Consider the following 19,967-nt stretch of genomic DNA (forward strand, 5'->3'; position numbering starts at 1 on the left):
TTTTAAATCAAAAGCTTTTGAAGATTAATACTGTTGTCAGACATTTGCTAAGCATCACAAAAATCAGAAACACGGACCAAGCAAATATTCATCATTTAGTTACAGCAGGCACAAATAAATAAGACACAAATGCAAAATTATATATACTTCTGCTCATCATTATGTTGCCAAATCCTGCGTGTACCGTATACAAGGATTAAACTGAAACTTCTACGGCAGCTAAATAAACTCGTTTCAATGCAGATCAAATAAACCATTACATGATACATAACATTTTGAGACTATAATTAAGCCATTGCTGAAATATATTCAGATTGAGAATGAAATCATTTAGATCATGGGATTGGCTCAATAATCATCATTATATTCTTATTTACGTTAACAAGTTTTTGTTTAAGCATAACTCCTAAATACAGGATATAGCTCAGACGTTATCGTAATCATTTTCACATCATACGAACGAGACAAAATCGCATCATTGCTATAGTAAGGATTTGGATTCTAATCTCTATCAAAATGCTTCTCATGGCAATCGCCAAATTTCTTATTAACTTAAAAAAAACTAAAAGAAGTGGCCCACTACTAAAATTAAAAACCATTCTTTGTCTGCGCATTCCTACAAAAGAAATAGGTAGTTTCAACTCCTTAAAAAAGCGGCGAGATTATGAATAATATGATAGCACAGTTTACAATATAGGACACACAATTTTCTACCGAGGCTCTCTACAACGCAGGGCACGTGCTTCCTAAAAAATTTAACATGGTTATGTGACCTAAAATTTACATGAAAGAGTAGAGCATTTTCTTAAATTGAGCAGTCCAAATACTATTCCCAATACTTATTAACAGATACTCTATAGTATAGTGACGATTAAGGAGGATTTAACTTCACAAGATTAGGGTGGCCATATTAAAACAAATTAATCGAAATGGTCATTGTTAATATCCCGGCGCATATTTCGTTAAAATAAAGTAGCGGAGGAATATTTAAAATACATAATACATCCGGACTCAACTGCTATACTTAAATTTAACTTATAGACTACCCAAAGAATTCTTTGCCCTATCAAGGATTGTCATACTAACATACCTCCGATACTTACCAGTCACAGTTGCACGAAAAATTTAATAAATCTGACTTTCCGCCGGCGTATATTTATAACTGTTGCATGACTGCATTGAGATGTTTCGTTGCTGCTTATTAGCATACATTTCTTTTAATGCAGAAAACTTTGTGTATTTTCACTCCCTGAAGAAAATTCTTAAAATAAAAACATTTTTTAAATAAATTATAACTTTTCATGTAGCTCATTTTTAAAAAATAATGCTTACTTATAATAAAAAAAATTACTTCTTCTTGCAGTATTTGTACACATATTACATAAAAAATATATTTACTACGTTTTTTAACTTAAAAAAAACTACATATACTACATTTTTTGTATCTTTTGTCGAAGGTTTTAGTTTAAAGAGTCATATGAATTTTTTCGTGCAATCGCATGTGGTGAACAAGCGAGTGTAATAATAACTATTTTTCACGGCAGATCCTGTACAATGTGTTGCATCTAAATCATATCATAATTGACATATTTATCAGCAACGTTCAAGTTACAGAAATTTGTTCATACAAAAATGTTTACATACTTTGATTAATTATTAAATGCTGTAACTCTTGTCAATTTGAAAGATTTGATTTGTTCCAATATGTCAACACTTCAGGTAGGGAGCTTATATTGTTATATGTAAAATTTGTTACCATTTCAATTGCATTTCGAGTACATTAAGAACAGAAAGAATATATTTGAAAGTATTGATCTGTCTATAATATGTTAAATTTTGAAAAATTCAATCCATGTTAGTTCTGTTTGAATTATTTTGGATCTTTTTTGTAATGCTAAATAACGATTAAATTTAATTCATCGGAACTACAACCATGCAGGAAGGGACAATTTCACGTAAATATACAGATATTTAAATACATTAGTCATATAATAACGGACAACCACGATGCCTGTCATGTATATATGTTACGTTCATGTAATTTAAAGATACTGTACTAATTATAGAGTTTCTCTTTCTTATTCATGTTTGATACTGTGCTTTTAAATAATATGTTATAATTTTGCTTCCTTTTTTCTTCTTTTTTTTTTTTTTTTTTTTTTTTTTTTTTTTTTTTTTTTTTTTTTAATATTTAGCATTCGAAAAGCAAAATATAAGCTAATATTTGAGATAACCATCTTCAGTATGCTCTTTCCAGTTCCTTTTGTATATTTTACAGTAGATGTAGATAGCTGATGTCTAAGAAACAGGGTTGCTGTTCACAAAAAAAATTTTACGTTCATACTTTGTTCAGATAAATATTCTTTTTCCATGATTCGTCATTTTCTCAGATGCAACTATAATTAATATATATATATTTTACATTTATCATTATTCATTATTGTTATTTAAGATTTAAAAAAGATATGTAGGTATTATCCCGTCAAGTATGAAAATTGGTGGAGATTCCACCAAAGTTGCAATCATTTCACCAGAATTCTGAAGGAAATGACACTTCCTTATTTAATAAATAGCAAGTATAAGACCCACTTTTTAAAAAGGCTTTTATTGATTTTTATTATTTTATTAGCCCTTTCGATTTTATTAGAAACTCTTTAGAATGCTATAATGTAGACTTACTGTATGTAATTGTTCCAGTCTGTTGCTGTTTTGTTGGCCGTATCCAGCTTTCAGCTAATCCTAGTATACAGAACACATGGGATTTGGCGACATTAGGTTGAGCAGTAAATGCGTCATTTTGGTGTTGGTGACAGTTTTCAAAATCATGCCAAGTCCATACCATATACTAGGATTTTACCCAACTTTCTTTTCTTCATTCAAGAGATATTTTTTTCTGGCAACTGTAAATAAGCCAGAGTTCTGTCAGTTGAAGCATCTGCTTTTCAAGTGGATATTGTCATTGTAATATGTCATGTTGCGCTGCCATTGCATATATGGCTTTGGAACTACTCTGATATGTGCCCTCAAGTCGCCAAATTTTTTGCCAAACATTATTAGTGAGAAACTTCACGCTGCCATATTGCTATCTAAATTTTTTGTCTACATTTTGAACTTTAAGCCAAAAATGTCTCCAAAAACACGATTTTCACGAATGCAAAAACCACGTTTTGAACACACAATTTAAGCTAAAAATCCAAAACAAAAACAAAAAATTTAGATAGCAAAATCTTAAAGTTTCTAACCAAAATTATTTGACATGAGTCCATGTGCACAGCGATGTGTTTTAACGGCTAATCTTTGGAATATGGTAACAGGTAGTTTGGTGACATTTTGGTAAGGCGATAGAGGTTACTAGTTGGTTGCCAGATTTTCGCCAAAAATTCACGAAGTTACCATAATCCAAAGATTAACCGGTTTAATTAGTAGCCATTATAAGTGTCCTGTTTGTAGAAGGAAATGCGGTTAATCTTTGGATTATGGTAACTTGGCAATTTTTGGTGAAAATTTGGTGACCATCTACTACAGTAACCTGCTAGTTTTTGTTTGGATGCCATTTTGTTTTCACAAAGTAAAGGCTTTTTTTTTTTAACTCAACATTTTTTTCCAACAATTTGCTAGCCAAATTACACTTATGCTAGAACTTTTATGGAACAGACGTGCTTAATCATGACAAAGATTAGGTGTGAAATTGGGAGAAAATGCAGAATCGCAAACTGCTTGTCGCGTTTTTAAGAATTGCACATACACGGTAACCATGTATGTATTGACCTATTTTCACAAAATAGAACATCCCAGAATTGCACAAAAATGGCATTGCACACACTCTTGACTTTATCCATGTACACTGCTAAAGTCCTAGCTAGTAACCTTTATCACCTTACCAAAATGTCGCCAAACTACCTGTTACCATATTCCAAAGATTAGCCGGAAATGCATATGTTTGAACATTGGACAATACCGACACTACTCTCATTTTTGTGAATTTATGTGATGATGCCAGTGTGCACATTCTAGTTCAGATAATTTTAGGAAGTTTTTGGATACTGTTAAGGAATTTTGATTAGAGTAAATTGAAGGGTTCCCTAGGTTGAAGGTTACATATTAATGCAACAACCTTGGTGCAGCTTGGTGATTTTTTACAGATGGAAAGATAAAAGTTACTTATCAGGTGCAAGTTGGTGGTTTTTGTACCTTTTTCCAGAAAGATTTCCAAACTATCAATATTTATCGTACATCAGTAAACATTATCAACATATGAAAAGGAAACATACTTTAGCAATTTAAAATACAAATCTGGATTATTAAATAAGGATTGCATGATGCATTAAGAAAAATAAAACACATTCAAATCTTGATGCATTTTTTTATGCTATTCTTCTTGTTAAGTATACAGTGATCTGTTTCCACTTAAAAAAATATCAAAGAATCCGGAGACTCGGTTTTGTGAAGCCCTTGGCAGGAGCAGCTATCAAGGAAACGTATTTCTTCGTTGTTCCCTTTAGAAGATGTTCTGTATTCTTGCAGAAATTTTACCGCAATTTCTTCCACTGTTGGTAAATTCCACAAGCTCATATTTTAAAACTATGTTTAAGACAAAAAATATCACAATTTGTTTATAAAAACAGTTGGAAGGTTATTTTATATTTCAGGGTGCTCCTTGGATTTCCCAAGTTTGTTTCATTTATTGCCAAATTGTTGTTTCATTTATGGTAACCTGAGTAGTTGAAAATTATGAAAACCCTATTATGACGTGATTGTGGTGAATTTGACTGATAGGAAAATATTTTTAAGGGCATATTTCTGCATTGGATGTCAGGTAGGAAGTACGTAGCTTATTTTGTGCATCACATCGTAAAATGGATAATTGACTGAAAATGAAGGTTTACTTAGTAGTCATTTGTATAAAGGAAATGCGTATGGTCAATCGTAAAGATTGTTCAGATGGTTTAATCACAAGAAAGGTTCATGCAAGAAATGTCACCGACAGTCCGTCACTACAGAGGATATTTTTTATTCTTATTTTTGTGATTTTATACGGCGAGGCCAATATACAGATTCTAGTTCAGGTAATTTTAGAAAGTTTTTGGATGCTGTTAAGGAATTTTCTGTGCCAAAGACTGTAGACAGAGAAATTTCTAATTAAGGTAAGTGGGTATTTCATTTGTGTAGTGCATAGATACGATATGATGTATTTCCTTTTTTATGTTATTTTATTTTTTGGTTTAAAATGCAGTTTATTGAGATTATATATTTTTTGTTTGGCTCTAGTGTAGAATTGGATGCTCCTTCAATTTTTAAGTGAAAATGATCAATATGTACACGGACAAAACCAAGGGCATACGCAGTGACGAATTTGGGCAATTCTCGGATTTTTTTTTTTTTTGAAGTGAAAATGAATCGATGTGTACATGGACATTGAGTTTGTGTAATTCTTTGATTTGTTATTTTGGTTTTGTATAGCAGCCATCTTGAAATTGGGCCTTGCTGGCCAGTCGCCAGTTTTTCCCAAGGCACAGTCTAAAATATATTTTAACCATTTGGAATTTCAAATGCAACAAAAAAGAATGTGAATTTGCGATACAACAAAAAAAGAACGTGTAAGAAAATTCGCACCGTTGCTTTACCAAAGGGTTGTTATGAGAACAGATACTAGAGTTTGGCACATTCAATAAAATTTGGCCACTTCTACTAGTGTGGTTGCATTAATACGTAAGTACCCCAAATCATGCTACTTGATGGAAATATATTTTTGTTCTGTATTATAGTCCTATATGCACTTTATGTGGCTTTACAAGCCTAGTTCTTGTTGCTTATTAAAAAAAAAGTGAGAGAAGAAAAATATTCTAAATTGTAAAATATTCCAGTTGGTTGAATACCAGATAGTTGGGCTTTTACTGTATTTAAATTCTTTGTTTTACAGATAATGATTTTTATTAATGAGGTTTTACAGTTAATTCAGATCGTTGAAATTCATGTCATTAATAGTAATTAAAATTTTATAAACATTTTGTTTCTGTAAAATTTTAGATTTTTTTTAGTTGACTATTATTATCATACTTATTTTATATGCCTTTTAGAAAGCAATTGATTTAGTGACCAGAGCTACTGAAGAAGATAAAAAAAAAAATTATGATGAAGCTTTAAGGCTATATGAACACGGTGTAGAATATTTTCTTCATGCTATCAAATGTAAGTATATAAGCAAATTCAGTTATATGAAACTGAGATTTTGCTTTGTATTTAAAGTATAATGATCTAATTTAATGAAAATAAGAATTTTACTCTTGCATGGCAGTAACATTTTTTTAATGGTTTTAAATTTGTCTTATTTATTCCTATCTAAGATATCACTAACTATAAAATGCAGACCTTAATTTCTTTATCATCACATTGGAAATTATTTCAAGTTTAAGAAATAAAATAAATATAAAATTAAAATTTTTTTTTTAAATCTGAAATCTTCAGATTTTATATTATGCCTAAAGGGACATTTTTTAATGTTTTTCTGTGTTACCTTTATTTATTAAATATCATGTTCTTTTCACTTAAAACATAAAATTCAGTTCAACAGCAGTATTGCAAAAAAATTTTAAAACGAGCATATATTTAGAATTTTCGATACATAGTCTTACGGGCTGGAAATAATTTTTTTTTTCCCCCTCCGTACAGTGATGCCATTCCTCACTTTGAAATCATTAAGTTTGTTAATCAAAAATTCATTAAAGTTTTATAAAATATGAAATACATAGTAAAACAAATTCCAAATTTAGGCTTCCTGATGCCTATATTTGGGTGAAAATGTATGTTATTCAAAATTTGATGGCTCTAGGTACCATTGTTTTATCACAATGTGAGAAACATATATGCATTTATGCAGATTCTTCATCACTTAATTTCCTTAAATATAATACAGGGCTGTAATATTTGGTGGCAACAGTTTGAAAAGTGAAATGACAGTTATAGTGAACCAATGCAAAATGCTAAAACAAAGTTAACAGTCCTTCTGGGCAAATTGCCCCTTTGGACTAAAAATATTAAAATATGCATTATTTTTTTTAAAAAAATATTACAAAATTCTTACAGTATGTATGCAGAAAATAAGCATGCTAATATCTAATAAAAGATAAGCCAAAAATCAAATCTTGTTGATTGTATAGAATTTTAATAATTTCAGAGAAAATGGCTACATAATTCATGTTTTCTAAAAAGCAAAAGTAGCAGTAAAAGTATATTTACGGGTATCTCTTGATGATTTTTGGTTGCACATAGATACCGAATTAGTGCAATTCTTTGATTTGTTATTTTGGCTTGTGTAGAGTCAATTTTTGTGCCAAAAATTGCCGCTACACAAAGCCAAAATAACAAAACAAAGAATTGCATAAATTCGGTATCCATGTACACATCAATCTATTTTCACTTTAAAAAAAATCTCAGAATTGCACAAAAGTGGCATTGTGCACTCCCTTTATCCATGTTAAAAACATCAGAGAATTGAACAAACTAGGCATTACGAACTTCCTTGACTTTGTCCATGTACACATAAAACTATATTCACTTAAAAAGTCGAAGGAGCAGCCAACAAAAAAATATATAATCTCAATAAACTACATTTTAAATCAAACAATGAACTAACATAACATAAAAGAAATTCATCTTTGCACTATACAAAGGAAATATCCACTTTCCTTATTAACGAATTAACACAACTTCAGTCAAACAAAATTCTTATAGCATCCAAAAACTTCCTATAATTGTCTGAACTAGTATCTGTATACTGGCATCGTCACATTAATTCACAAAATAAGAGTAAAAAATATCCTCTGTAACGATGTTTGACCGTACGCATCTCCTTCTTACAAACAGGACACCTAATAATGACTACTCAGTAAACCTTCATTTACACATCAGTGAAGTAATGCTCTTTTCCCCTTTCTTTTCAAATGGTACAGAAACTTCAAATTAATCGTACCACATTTAGCCATTTTACCGTCTAAACCACAAAACAAGCCATATACTTCCTAACCAACACACACACTACAAGCCCTTACGAATTTACTGGAATCATGCAACTGATTACGTCATAATAGGGTTTCCATACCATTCAACTACTCGGGCTACCATAAATGGAACAACAACTTCGCGATGTTACAAGGGGTACCCTTCTCTCTACTCTAACCAAAATAGCCTCTAGAGGTAGCTAAGAATTTGTATTAATATAGTCAATGTCAAATAAATAAATAATTAAAAAAGTGAGAAATATTAAATTTGAATATGTAAGAAAAAAGAAATGAAGAAAATGTAATAGGCTTTCAAAAGGTTTTGTGAAAAAGTAGATTGGAATTATAATCCACATACATCGAAATCTATCAAATTAAGATGCTGATAGTAATTATAATTAAATGTTTCTCATTGCTTTAAAAAACCTTATTTTGTAAGTTTTGTATTCCCTTGATTTTTATAATACTTGATAGATAATGCTATAATTTTTACTTGCTTTTTCTATTATTATCTAATCTTGCATATTTAAATGATGGGTTTCCAACTTGCAGCGTAGAATATTTTATAGAGTAATATATTAAATATTTATTTGTCTCCTTTGAAATTAGAAGAAGTTAAAAAAAAAAAAAAAAAAAAACATTGTCAGTAATTTAAAAGTAATTTTGGTTAGAGTAGACTGAAGGGTACCCCTTGTTTTATCGCAAAGTTGTTGTTCCGTTTATCGCCAATTTTCGCCAAGGGGTACCCGTAAATATATTTTTACCAGATTTTGTTTGCCTCTACTGTAGAATTGGGTGCTCCTTTGACTTTTTAAGTGAAAATATATCGATGTGTACATGGACAAAGTCAAGGGAGTGCACAATGCCAAGTTTGTACAATTCTCTGATATTTTTTTTTTAAGTGAAAAAGAGTAGATGTGTACATGGATAAAGTCAAGGGAGTATGTAATTCTGTGATGTTTTTTAAGTAAAAATAGGTCATGGATACCAAGTTTGTGCAATTCTTGTTATTTTGTCTTTGTGTAGCATCGATTTTTGGAGATAAATCGCCACTGCACAAAGCCAAAATAACAAGTCAAAGAATTGCACAAACTCGGTATCCATGTACCGCCAGTTTTTGCCAAGGGGCACCTGTAAATATAATTTTACCATAATTCCCCCCCCCCTCAAATGGAAATAGTGCCTGTTTGTCAATAATTATGCTTTTTAACATTTTTCTGAATCAGAATCCAGTATTTTACCGAATTTATGAGTTTTTTCTATCAGAATATATTTCAGAAGCAAAGAATAAATTTCTGAATATTTATGCTTTAAAGATATAGTCTAGCCACTTAAATACACAGCGTTAATTTTAGGTAAGCATGATTTGTTTCAAATATTAACCAAAAAAGAAGGCCTATGTGAACTTCTATCTAATCTGAACAACATTATTTCCAAATGTGATAAGAATGAAAAGATTTTTGACAAGCACACATACATTGAAAGAGCCACCAAACTATTAAGGGCTAATTAAGATAAAATAACATGCCGAACAAGTATTATTTAGAAATCAAACAACAAAAATCAGCATTATATTTGCAAATTTTCTCAGGACTAGTTTCGATGGCTTTACCAAACTATCATCCTCAGCTGTCAAAAAGCAAATGAACCAGAAGCTGGCCAGAAAAAGCTGGCCAGGAGTTAAGCTACTATAGCCGTCTATTGATGAAACGAGAACTAATATAAAATTTCCTTAAAGGCTGAAGGCAAAGATGGATTGGAATTAGGGTTTGTTAACTAGAACAGAAAAACTTTTTCTTCTTATCTAGTTCATTTGCGAGCCCACCAGTGGCCGAATGGTAACGTCGCTGAACACTGGTAGTTCGGTCTGAGGTTCGAATCCCGCGAACGGGCTGGCTGCTTGTGTGTTTTCGTGGTTTTCCCCATGTGTAACGTGTATACAAGCCAGTTTCCCTTAAAAAGTCCTCCACGAAGGCATCCCTTCCTTAAGGCAGAAAACCCTCGAGGGCTTTGCCATAATCTAATAAACCAAACCAAACTAGTTCATTTGCACTTTGGCAGCTAAGGATGATGGTTCAGTAAAACGATTGAAGCTAGTCCTGTGAAAATTTGCAAATATAACACTGATTTTGTTGTTTGACTTCTAAATTAATATTTAGGGCTAGTTGATCCCTGAAGATTATATGGCTTCTGACCTCTCAAAAGTTAAAACAGTTATTAGGTCTTCTCATTTAGTCCTGAGAATTTAAAAGGTCACTCATTCCACCTTATTGCTAATTGTGCTAGGTTTTATATGCTTGCCAAATTTGAAATTCCTTTAGTAGGTACAGTATCATGTTATTTTGTCAATTTCCCTCATTAATCGCTAACAGTATTTATACTATAAAAAATTCTTTTGAAGTTGTTATTAAACTTTCTTCCCAGTGTTTATGGTTTCTTTTGACATGAAATCACTCTTTACTATTGTTCCAAGTGAGTAAGCATTTAGTCTTGAAACCAGACTTTGAAATTCCATTTTTCACATATTGGAAGTGAAGAGTTAATTTCTCTGCCTAAAGTTTCTTTGAATCAAACCTGCTTTTGAAAAGTAATGACTGCTGTTAAATTGAAGGATTAGGTATATGAATTGCACTAGTCCACTACATGGCTGACTTTTGTATAGGCGAAGCTTTTTGGAAAACTGTCTTTTCAGTTCTGTATTAGCTATTTTGATGATATTTTTCTCCATTTTGGTGGTACAGTCAAAAGTCGTTAATTCGGACACCTATAATCCGGACCTCAAAGCTAAAAACTTTCTGCGCATGCGCCGCTTTGACACATGCGCATAGGCGTTTATGCGTGCGCGTAAGACCTGTACGACTGCACATATGCGTGTGCGCAAGCGCAGAATACGTTTTCACGTGCACGTTTAATGTATAACGGACGGTATAAGCTAAAATTATCTAATTATCTATTTCAGTTAATGTTGATGATTGCGTTGTTCCTTAATCTTCGAATTGGATGCGGCTTATTATTTTTTGTAGACTGTAAGAGCAATTTTATAAAAGTAAACTTGAACTTTCGATTATGTCAAATAGAATTTCCGATGCTGGAGCTCCCAAAGGATCTACAAAAGAAAGTATGTTTTGATGTCCATCAAACAAAAAGTGGAATTACTGCAAAAAATGGATAAAGACATGAAGAAGGTGACAGAGAGGTTAATGAAAACGAAAAAATTTCGATTGACAAGTTGGTATTCTCGGCACAGCAATTACGAGACTTGAGCAACGGAACTTTGTAACTGAACAAGAAATTTTGTCTGTTTATAGAATTAAAGAGAAAGTATTATCACATAAAACAAAGCAACTTAAACAACTTACATTGAAATGTTTAATAAAGTAAACAAATAAATATTAAGCTTTTTTTTTTTTATAAATTTTGATACCCTTTAGATCAGTGTTTCTCAAACTTATTTCTTCTACCGCCCCCTTTGAAAATCAATTATTTTTCATCGCCTCCCATTTTTTATACACTCTTAAAACTTAAAGACCACAATTTCATTACTTTAATTAATTTAGTTATAGTGTGCTATATAAGTCGGTTCTGGTGCTTAACTCTTTGAAATCCAGACCCTTCGCTAAGCTGTATCCTCAAAATACCAAAACCGCCCGAAACACTTTTCCAATTTCACAGCAATTTCCTCCCCTCCCCATCCATTAACGCAGAAAATAGGTGTGAAGATTTCCAATGACATTCATTGTACTTTCTAACAAAGATTCCATTAGCCTTTGACCCCGTTCTTTATGAAACTATTCTGAAGGTCAGATCAACAAGCCTTTCCGGCTTTGTTATGATCACGATGGAGATTTTGTTTATTTTTGTTATTTTTATAGGAAGGAATAAATTGTTTAAAAATAAATATAATCCTTAAATTTTTAAACTGCTCTTTTATTGCTGTTTAAAGCTTAAAAGCACACTGTACCACAAAAGAATCAACAACGAAATGTCACGATCAAACAAAAGATAAAAAAAACCTCTTAGGACAAGCTGTCTGCAGTAAACTGATACAATGCATTTGGGAAAAGTGCACCTGCTAGTGCATACCTTAGGGGGAGGGAAGAAAAGAAGATTACAATCTCGGCCGTTTTCGGACGGTTCTAGTTGTTTCAATGTAGGGCCGTGTTGGGCGGATTGGATGTGAAGGAGTTAAACTTACATTCTAAACTAGAAATTTTTACCAGTGAGAGCAATTAAAACGCAACTTTATAATGTTAATAATATATTTTAATCAAATTAAAAGAAACAACATAGATAGGTAATCAATGTTAGTTTTTAAACTAATCTAATGGGATGGATGGATTTGATGATTTTTAACAAGTTTGTTGATATCAGGTTTGATTTTACTTAAAAACAGTCGTAAGTCGCCGCGTTTGGTAACTTGCAAATGATTTCTCTTTTTAGTAAGCAGCGTTGTCACAGCACTAAATCCACGTTCACACAAATATGACGATGGGAATGATATCAAAAATTGTTGAAGGATCGACCACTGTCCAGGGTACAACTGCGGAATTGACTTTTGTAGCTAAAATTGTTGGTAGCCATTTTTAAATTTCCTTTTTATTTCCTCGTTCGTTGTCAGTTCTATAAGTTCTTCTTCCAGCTGGGGTGATATTACTATGTTGACTTTTGAAAAAGGATCTAACACCCAGTCTGGTATTTCCAATTTCAAAATGTCCTGGAATCTTTCAATGAAATCACTGAAGATTTTCCAAATGTTGGCAGTAGACGAGCAAGTCGTCGTCGTTGCAGGATACAGATAAATTGGGAAAATTATGGAACTTACGTCTGCCGATATTCTTCTTGTGTAAGAGCAGCTTGGCTACGAAAGCAGCGACGATATTTTTTGTTTTTATTAAGTTCAAGTAATCGCCTTGAAGTTGGAGATTCATATTATTAAACAATGTATAAAGGTCTGTCAGGTATGCGATATCATTCTTTGATGTGATCAGGTTTTCGCACAATGCTGTGTATTTGTTTTCCAAGAACTCTATGACAGAGTCAAACAGATTGTAAAAACGAGTCAGACAATTTTCTTTTGATAGCCAACGCACTTCTGTGTGAAAGATCAATTTGTTGCTTCATCATTAGCAACACAAAGCTGATTAAATAATCTGTCATTTAAAGAGTTGTTTCGGATTTTATTGACTGCTCTGATGACATGTTGCAATGATTGAAACAGTCGTTCACTTAAATTTCTAGCAACTAAATGCTGTCGATGTATAACGCAATGTACAGCAATCACATCAGGAATTTTGTTTTTTAAGTACGACATGAAGCCTTTTTGAGACCCTGGAGCACCATCTGTAGCAGCTGATGTAATATTCTTCAAGGGAATTCCTTTTTCATCACAAAACTTTTTCAGTGTTTTAAATATAGTTTCTCCTTTTGTGTCTATCTCTAAATTTCTAGCAAATAAAAGTTCTTGACATATTTTTTCATCTTTAATGAACCTCATGTAAGACAACAACAATGCTTCATTAGTTGGTAAAGTGGACTCATCCAACTGAATTGAAAATTGACTAGTCTTCAGGTGATTTCACAATGACTCTTCAATGTTTTCAGCCATTTCATCAATTCATCTTTGCACAGAATTATTGCTCAAAGGAATTTTTCGAATTATATCTGCCGCCGGTTTGTGGAGCACAGTAGTTATAACTTCTTTTATCACCGGCAAAATTAACGTTTCTCCGATGGTGTGTGGTTTACCTGTTTGAGCAATTAACAGAGAGATATTGTATGAAGCTCGAAGTCCGTCATCGTCTTGCTTAGCAGCCATCGAAAAAAGTTTCGATACACTTGGCTGAGCATTATGCTTCTTTTCCAGATCTTGAAAATAGGCTACATTTTTGTCCTTCTTATCTGGATGCATTTTATTTAAATGATCTTGAACTCTTGAAGGCTTCATCGCTTCGTTTGAAAATTTGAACAAAGAAGGCACAAAGGCAAAGATGGGTTTGTCGAATTTTCTATTAAACCATATTTAATATATTCTGCACTGTATTGCCATTTCTTCTTTTTTGCTTGCAATATTTTTTTTTTTTTTTTTTTTTTTTTCAAAAATATGTAAATAAAGTGTTGAACTTAAATACTCGTTTAAAGATAGTGCGCGAAACCACTAATGAAAATATAAGAAAAATTACAAGCTTTTATATAGGATTTAAATACAGCTAAATCCGACAGGAATAAGACAAACACGCACAAACTCGTTTATCTCTTTCGACGCTCGATCGTACTGAGCAAGTTAGGACAAGTATCAATGAACCAGCCGATTGCTACCACGTACAGTCCGTTTTCCTATTGCAAAACCGCCACCTGTCGACAATTCTATTCTGAAAAGGGGCGATACTCTGAGATGGACTTTTTCCTCAGACCGGTTTTTCAGAAGCACGGAAGCACACATGTTAAGTAAACATTTCTCTTTTGTCTCAACCCTATTTTGATGAACTCGAAGCAGACCTGACGCATGCGTAAAAGCGCGGAAGGTTTTTCCAAATGAAAATGTCTACGGAGCACAACATCATAAGTGCACCGGCTTCCGCAGTTAGTCTTTTCCCCCGGAATGTTTGCCACATTTGGCGATTCATGCATTTACACAGCCGTATGCTTTTCGTCATTTTACAACGTACGCGCATACGGCGTGCGGGCTATTCTACAAAATCTATGTTAAGTATTTTAAGTTTTTATACCATCATACAGGGTAGAAATATAATCTAAGTATTCGTTATTGTGTAGCAGGTAGGTTTTAATTCTAGTGAAATTTAAAATATAAAGTAAATCAAATTACAAATCTACCATCGCCCCCATTTTTTTTCTGGGCCCCTTAACGCCCCCCTCCAGGTCTCAAACACCCACAAGGGGGCGTTATCACCCACTTTGGGAAAGACTGCTTTAGATCATAATTGTTCTTTATTTCATAAATTACGGTTTCATATTTTTAATTTTAGAATTTCTGCATGCCATCTTACGAGATTTAAACTGATGATCTATAATCCGGAAAAATCCATAATCCGGAATCGCCGAAGTCCCAATGAGTCCGGATTAATGACTTTTGACTGTATTATGGTTGACTTAACCAATATTTCATCTGTTATGAATTTGATTGTTCCAACTATCTTGTTTACTTTTGAAACAATCTAATTTCCTTCCTTTCATTGATAGTCTTAATTATCTGCAATGAATTTGTTTTCAGCAGAATTGCTTACTCTTTTTTTTTTCTCTTTATTCATAACCAATGCTCAGTCATATCACATTATGCTAAAAAAAGAAGGGTCTCTTTTTTTTATTTTGATTTCAAAGCTTGTTCTGAGAATTTAATTACAGTCAAAAGTCGTTAATCCGGACTCGTCGGGACTTCGGCGATTCCGGATTATCGATTTTTCCGGATTATAGATTATCAGTTTAAATCTCGTAAGATGGCATGCAGAAATTCTAAAATTAAAAATATGAAACCTTAATTTATGAAATAAAGAACAATTATAATCTAAAGGGTATCAAAATTTACAAAAAGAAAAAGCTTAATATTTATTTGTTTACTTTATTAAACATTTCTTTCAATGTAAGTTGTTTTAAGTTGCTTTGTTTTATGTGATAATACTTTTTCTTTAATTCTATAAACAGACACGATTTCTTGTTCAGTTACAAAGTTCCGCTGTTCAAGTCCCGTTAATTGTTGTGCCGAGAATACCGACTAACTTGTCAATCGAAATTTTTTCGTTTTCACTAACCTCTCTGTCACATTCTTCATGTCTTTATCCATTTTTTGCAGCAATTCCACTTTTTGTTTGATGGACATCGAAACATACTTTCGTTTTGTACGATCCTTTGGGAGCTCCAGAAACGGAAATTCTATTTGACATAATCGAAAGTTCAAGTTTACTTTTATAAAATTACTCTTACAGTCTGCAAAAAATAATAAACCAGATCCAATTCGAAGATTAAGAAACAACGCAATCATCAACATTAACTGAAATAAATAATTAGATAATTTTAGATCATACCGTCCGTTATACATAAAACGCGCACACGAAAACGTATTCTGCGCTTGCGCAAACGCATATGCGCAGTGGTAAAAGGTCTTACGTGCACGCGTAAACGCCTATGCGCATGTGTCAACGCGGCGCACGCGCAGAAAGTTTTTAGCTTTGAGGTCCAGATTATAGATCATTCCGGATTATGGGTGTCCGAATTAACGACTTTTGACTGTATTTGAAATCATTGCAACTGGTAGAAAATTTTTTCCCAGTCATTGAAAAATTTTTGTCTTGACATCAGAAAAGACATTCCGCTATGAGAAGTAATTTATAATAACCATGTCATCATCTTACTTCTTCTTTCTGGCTGTAACAAAATTGCTCAAATTTTCCAGAAGTTCGATATTAAAATCATTTTCTCACTTGTCAGTAAAATTTATTGTTTGATTCTTAAATATCCCATCTCTAATTTTCATTCTTGAGAAAGTTATAACATATATTGTTATTATGGTTAGATAGATGTTAGACAAAATAAAAGAGCAGTGAAATTTCATGTCAAGAAATGCTAATCTGACGTTAGAAAAATAAAAATGCTTAAGTCTTTGATAATTAACTGTGGTTAGATATTTAGTTCCAATTGATTTTAGTCTAATCTCATTAGACTTTAATTCTTCAAAAATTATTCATAAAGCTTCCTCAGTTCATGAATTAGATTTTCTTGAAGCTTTTCATGTTCACAAAAATTTATCATCTTTGGTTAATGATTTTAATTTCTATCCATTTCTTCCTAATGCTTTCAGGATTCTAATATTCAAATTTTGCCATTGCTGTTTTCCTTAACAGATGATGTTACATTTTGTTTTTGTTTTGCTTTACCCATTGCCATTTTTATAAAATGATTCTCACTCCTCTCGTCTTTGCCCCCCCCCTCCCCAAAAAGAAATTCCTCTAGTCCTGAAGAAGAAGGACCTGTGTCTAATTGCCTTCAAAATCGACAGAATTTTATATAAAGTCTGTGCTAACTAGTGATTCCCCCCCCCAGTTTTGAATTTTACATTGCTGGGTTTCTCTTCAAATTAATTTTTTTATTATTAAAAAAGCAACTATTTTATTGTCTGTGTATGAAATTATATGTGTACTGCATAACATTATAAATGCTAATTCTTTTAATAGATGAAGCACAGAGTGATAAGGCAAAAGAAAGCATTCGAGCGAAATGTGCCCAGTACTTAGAAAGAGCAGAAAAGCTCAAAAAATATCTCAAAGAAAAACAGAAATCAAAGAAACCTGTTAAAGATTCTGAGGGGGGTACAAAAACGTAAGTCAAATATAAAAATTTTTTTGCATATTTAAAACTTAAGGTTAATTTTGCTTTTGGTAGTATTTATTGAATTAATAATAAATCTTCTCATTGATGACCACCTCCTGCAAGTTATTAGCACTATTAGTGACCGGTATTTTGGGGAACATTAAAAAAAAAAGTGGTGCTATTGATAATAATATTATTCTTCTCTAACCAAAACCAAGCCCATTCAATTGATTTTTTTATAACTGACAAAATGTCTCAATTTTGTTACCCTAAGATGTTAAATATTGTGTATTTAACTAATATATTTTGAATAGAAAAGCTATTTTTTATGTAAAGGGATATTTGGTACTATTCCGTTAAAAGGGCCGTAAAAAATCGCCAAACTCCTGATACCAATGCTGTCAAAAATAATTATGGTAACTCTAATGCAAGGAAGGAAACATAATAGTAAATAACTATCTAAGATTATTGTTTTAGTTTAGATGAAAGGTTAATTTCAAGTAGATGCATTTTTTTGTTATTATAATTTGTAAGCAAAAGGCTAAGCATAAATGAAATTAAACGGGAGAAATAAGTTTTTTTGTGTTCCAACATATCAGAGAATATTTCAGTTTTAGGTAAAGTGCAGAATCGTCCCATTATTTGTTTGGTGCTTTTTACAAGGGTAAGAAGAATTTTGTCAATTTTCTTTTGCTTGTTAAGTGAAAATAGGTTGATATGTACATAGATAAAGTCAAGGAAGTGCGCAGTGCCGTTTTAGTGCAATTCTGGGATTTTTTTCAAGTGAAAATAGGTCGATGTGTACATGGATACCGAGTATGTGCAATTTTTAAAATCGCACCAAGCAGTGTGTGATTCTGCACTGTATCCTCTGTTTTTTGTGTAACCGTCTGAACACAAACTTGGAAAATAATAATCGAAATGCTGTCGAGTAGTGCGACTTTTATTACACCATTTAACACAGCCGCTCTATTGTTTGTCTATGACGCTCACTTTCGGGGTCCACAAAATTGTAGTTGTGATTGACAGTAAAATGTTCAAAACCAACATTTTGCAGTTCATCCGACTTGTATGATTTCCAGCAGTCAGTATAAATAATGCTTTCTTCTGCAATATTTTCTTTTAAGACGTTCAATAAAGTTTTTGCTGATCGTTCTGGAACAGCAATGAAGAAACATTCATTCGATTCTCTGCATAATCCACCAAAAACACATAGTGGTGGAAGAACATGTCCAATGTTATTTTTTCTTCTACTGAAAAGGCTTTTGTCTACTTCACTAATTTTACCTTCATTGTCTACCGATTTTCAAGTTAGGCCAAGTAAATAAGGTTGTGGCACACACCTCACGCATGTTCCAGTCTACAGTTGTATTGTGGTTCGTCTTCAGCTGGAGTTCACAAAATTCAGTAGATGTCATCTCCTGACACCAAAAATAAATGAACCTAACGGTTGTAAGGAAGGTTGTAAGAATATTAATTTAGGGGTGTTTGTGGTCCGGGGAAACCCCGGAATTCCGGGGATTTTGAACTTCGATACCCGGAAATTCCGGGGATCATCGTTCAAAAGGAAGTAGGAATAATAATGAATTATTTATTTTGATCTGGGTAATTTGTTTGCTTTGAAAGCAGAAAACCCAAGGTCAGTGTGTGTGGTGAAAACTTTTCCTTTCTTTCTCCAAAGGCAGTGATAATGCGTGAAAAGGGGGAAAAAACTTCTTTTTTGTTCTTTCCTTATTGCGAGTTATGACTCATTCCCCCGGTTCTCGGACATTCTTTTCGGAAAGTAGGCGCTGCAGAAAAAAAAAAGAGAGACTTTGTTCGACCAGATGTGCGATCACATGACTCTGGGTTCAAAGGTCTTATCTCTCCTGGCGTGGTGCCAATAAGTAGAGAAGGGGGATTTTTCGCCGTATTAGCTATTTGTCATTGATCGCTTCTCAACTTTTTTTTCTCTGCTGTGTAAAATTTTCGTTTCATTTATTGATGCACGTGTAAATTTTTCGTTTCGTTTATTGAAATATTTTTTTATTTATGTACGCAAGAGAATTTCACTATGAAATTTCTCGATATAAATAGTGATATTATACAATTAGAAGAAGGTGTCCGGAATGCATTTAGGTGGAATTGGATTGAACGGAGAGATGGTAATAGGGATACCATCGGCACATGGTGCAAAAAAATAAATGTTGCTGGACAAGCAAATTGTGTTTTTTGTAACTCACTGCTGAAGTATGGTGGGTAAGGATTCAAGGCTTTCACAAATCATTCTAAAACTGTGACGCACATAAAATATTCAAAGGGCATTAGACATTCAATGACTTTAAGTAATTATGCTAATTAAAAAAATACTGATGACTTACTGGAGACTGATGCTCGGCCATTGGATGTAGTGACAAGAAAAGCATGCCAAGAGGTATTAATAACTGCGTTTATCGCCAAGAATTCTCTTTCTTTCAATGTAGCTCCCAATTTAATTGAACTCTGCAAACAGTTGAGCCACGATCAGACGGCACTAAACTCGTTGGAAATGTCCAGGACTACTGCATGTTATAAGATGAAATATGGGCTCGCAAAAACTATTAAGGAAAATATCATTAAAACTTTAAAGGAGACTCCATTTTCTCTAAATTTGGATGAAAGTACTACCAATGC

At 32.7% G+C, this 19,967-nt stretch overlaps 1 protein-coding gene across 1 annotated transcript in view; it reads left to right on the plus strand.

Annotated features, from left to right (window-relative positions):
- Positions 1–1,492: 1,492 nt before the first annotated feature.
- The window catches only part of LOC118183222 (vacuolar protein sorting-associated protein 4-like), a 55,253-nt gene continuing 36,778 nt past the window's right edge, over positions 1,493–19,967 (plus strand). Inside the window, exons 1-3 of the mRNA XM_035352692.2 lie at positions 1,493–1,719; positions 6,078–6,189; positions 17,180–17,324. Coding sequence (XP_035208583.1) covers positions 1,705–1,719; positions 6,078–6,189; positions 17,180–17,324 — 272 coding nt within the window. The 5' untranslated portion in view covers positions 1,493–1,704. The remainder of the gene's footprint in view (positions 1,720–6,077; positions 6,190–17,179; positions 17,325–19,967) is intronic.

This window comes from Stegodyphus dumicola, chromosome 1 (genome assembly GCF_044657685.1).
Source record: "Stegodyphus dumicola isolate Sdum_Otavi_A_Nest chromosome 1, ASM4465768v1".
Lineage (NCBI taxonomy): Eukaryota > Metazoa > Arthropoda > Arachnida > Araneae > Eresidae > Stegodyphus > Stegodyphus dumicola.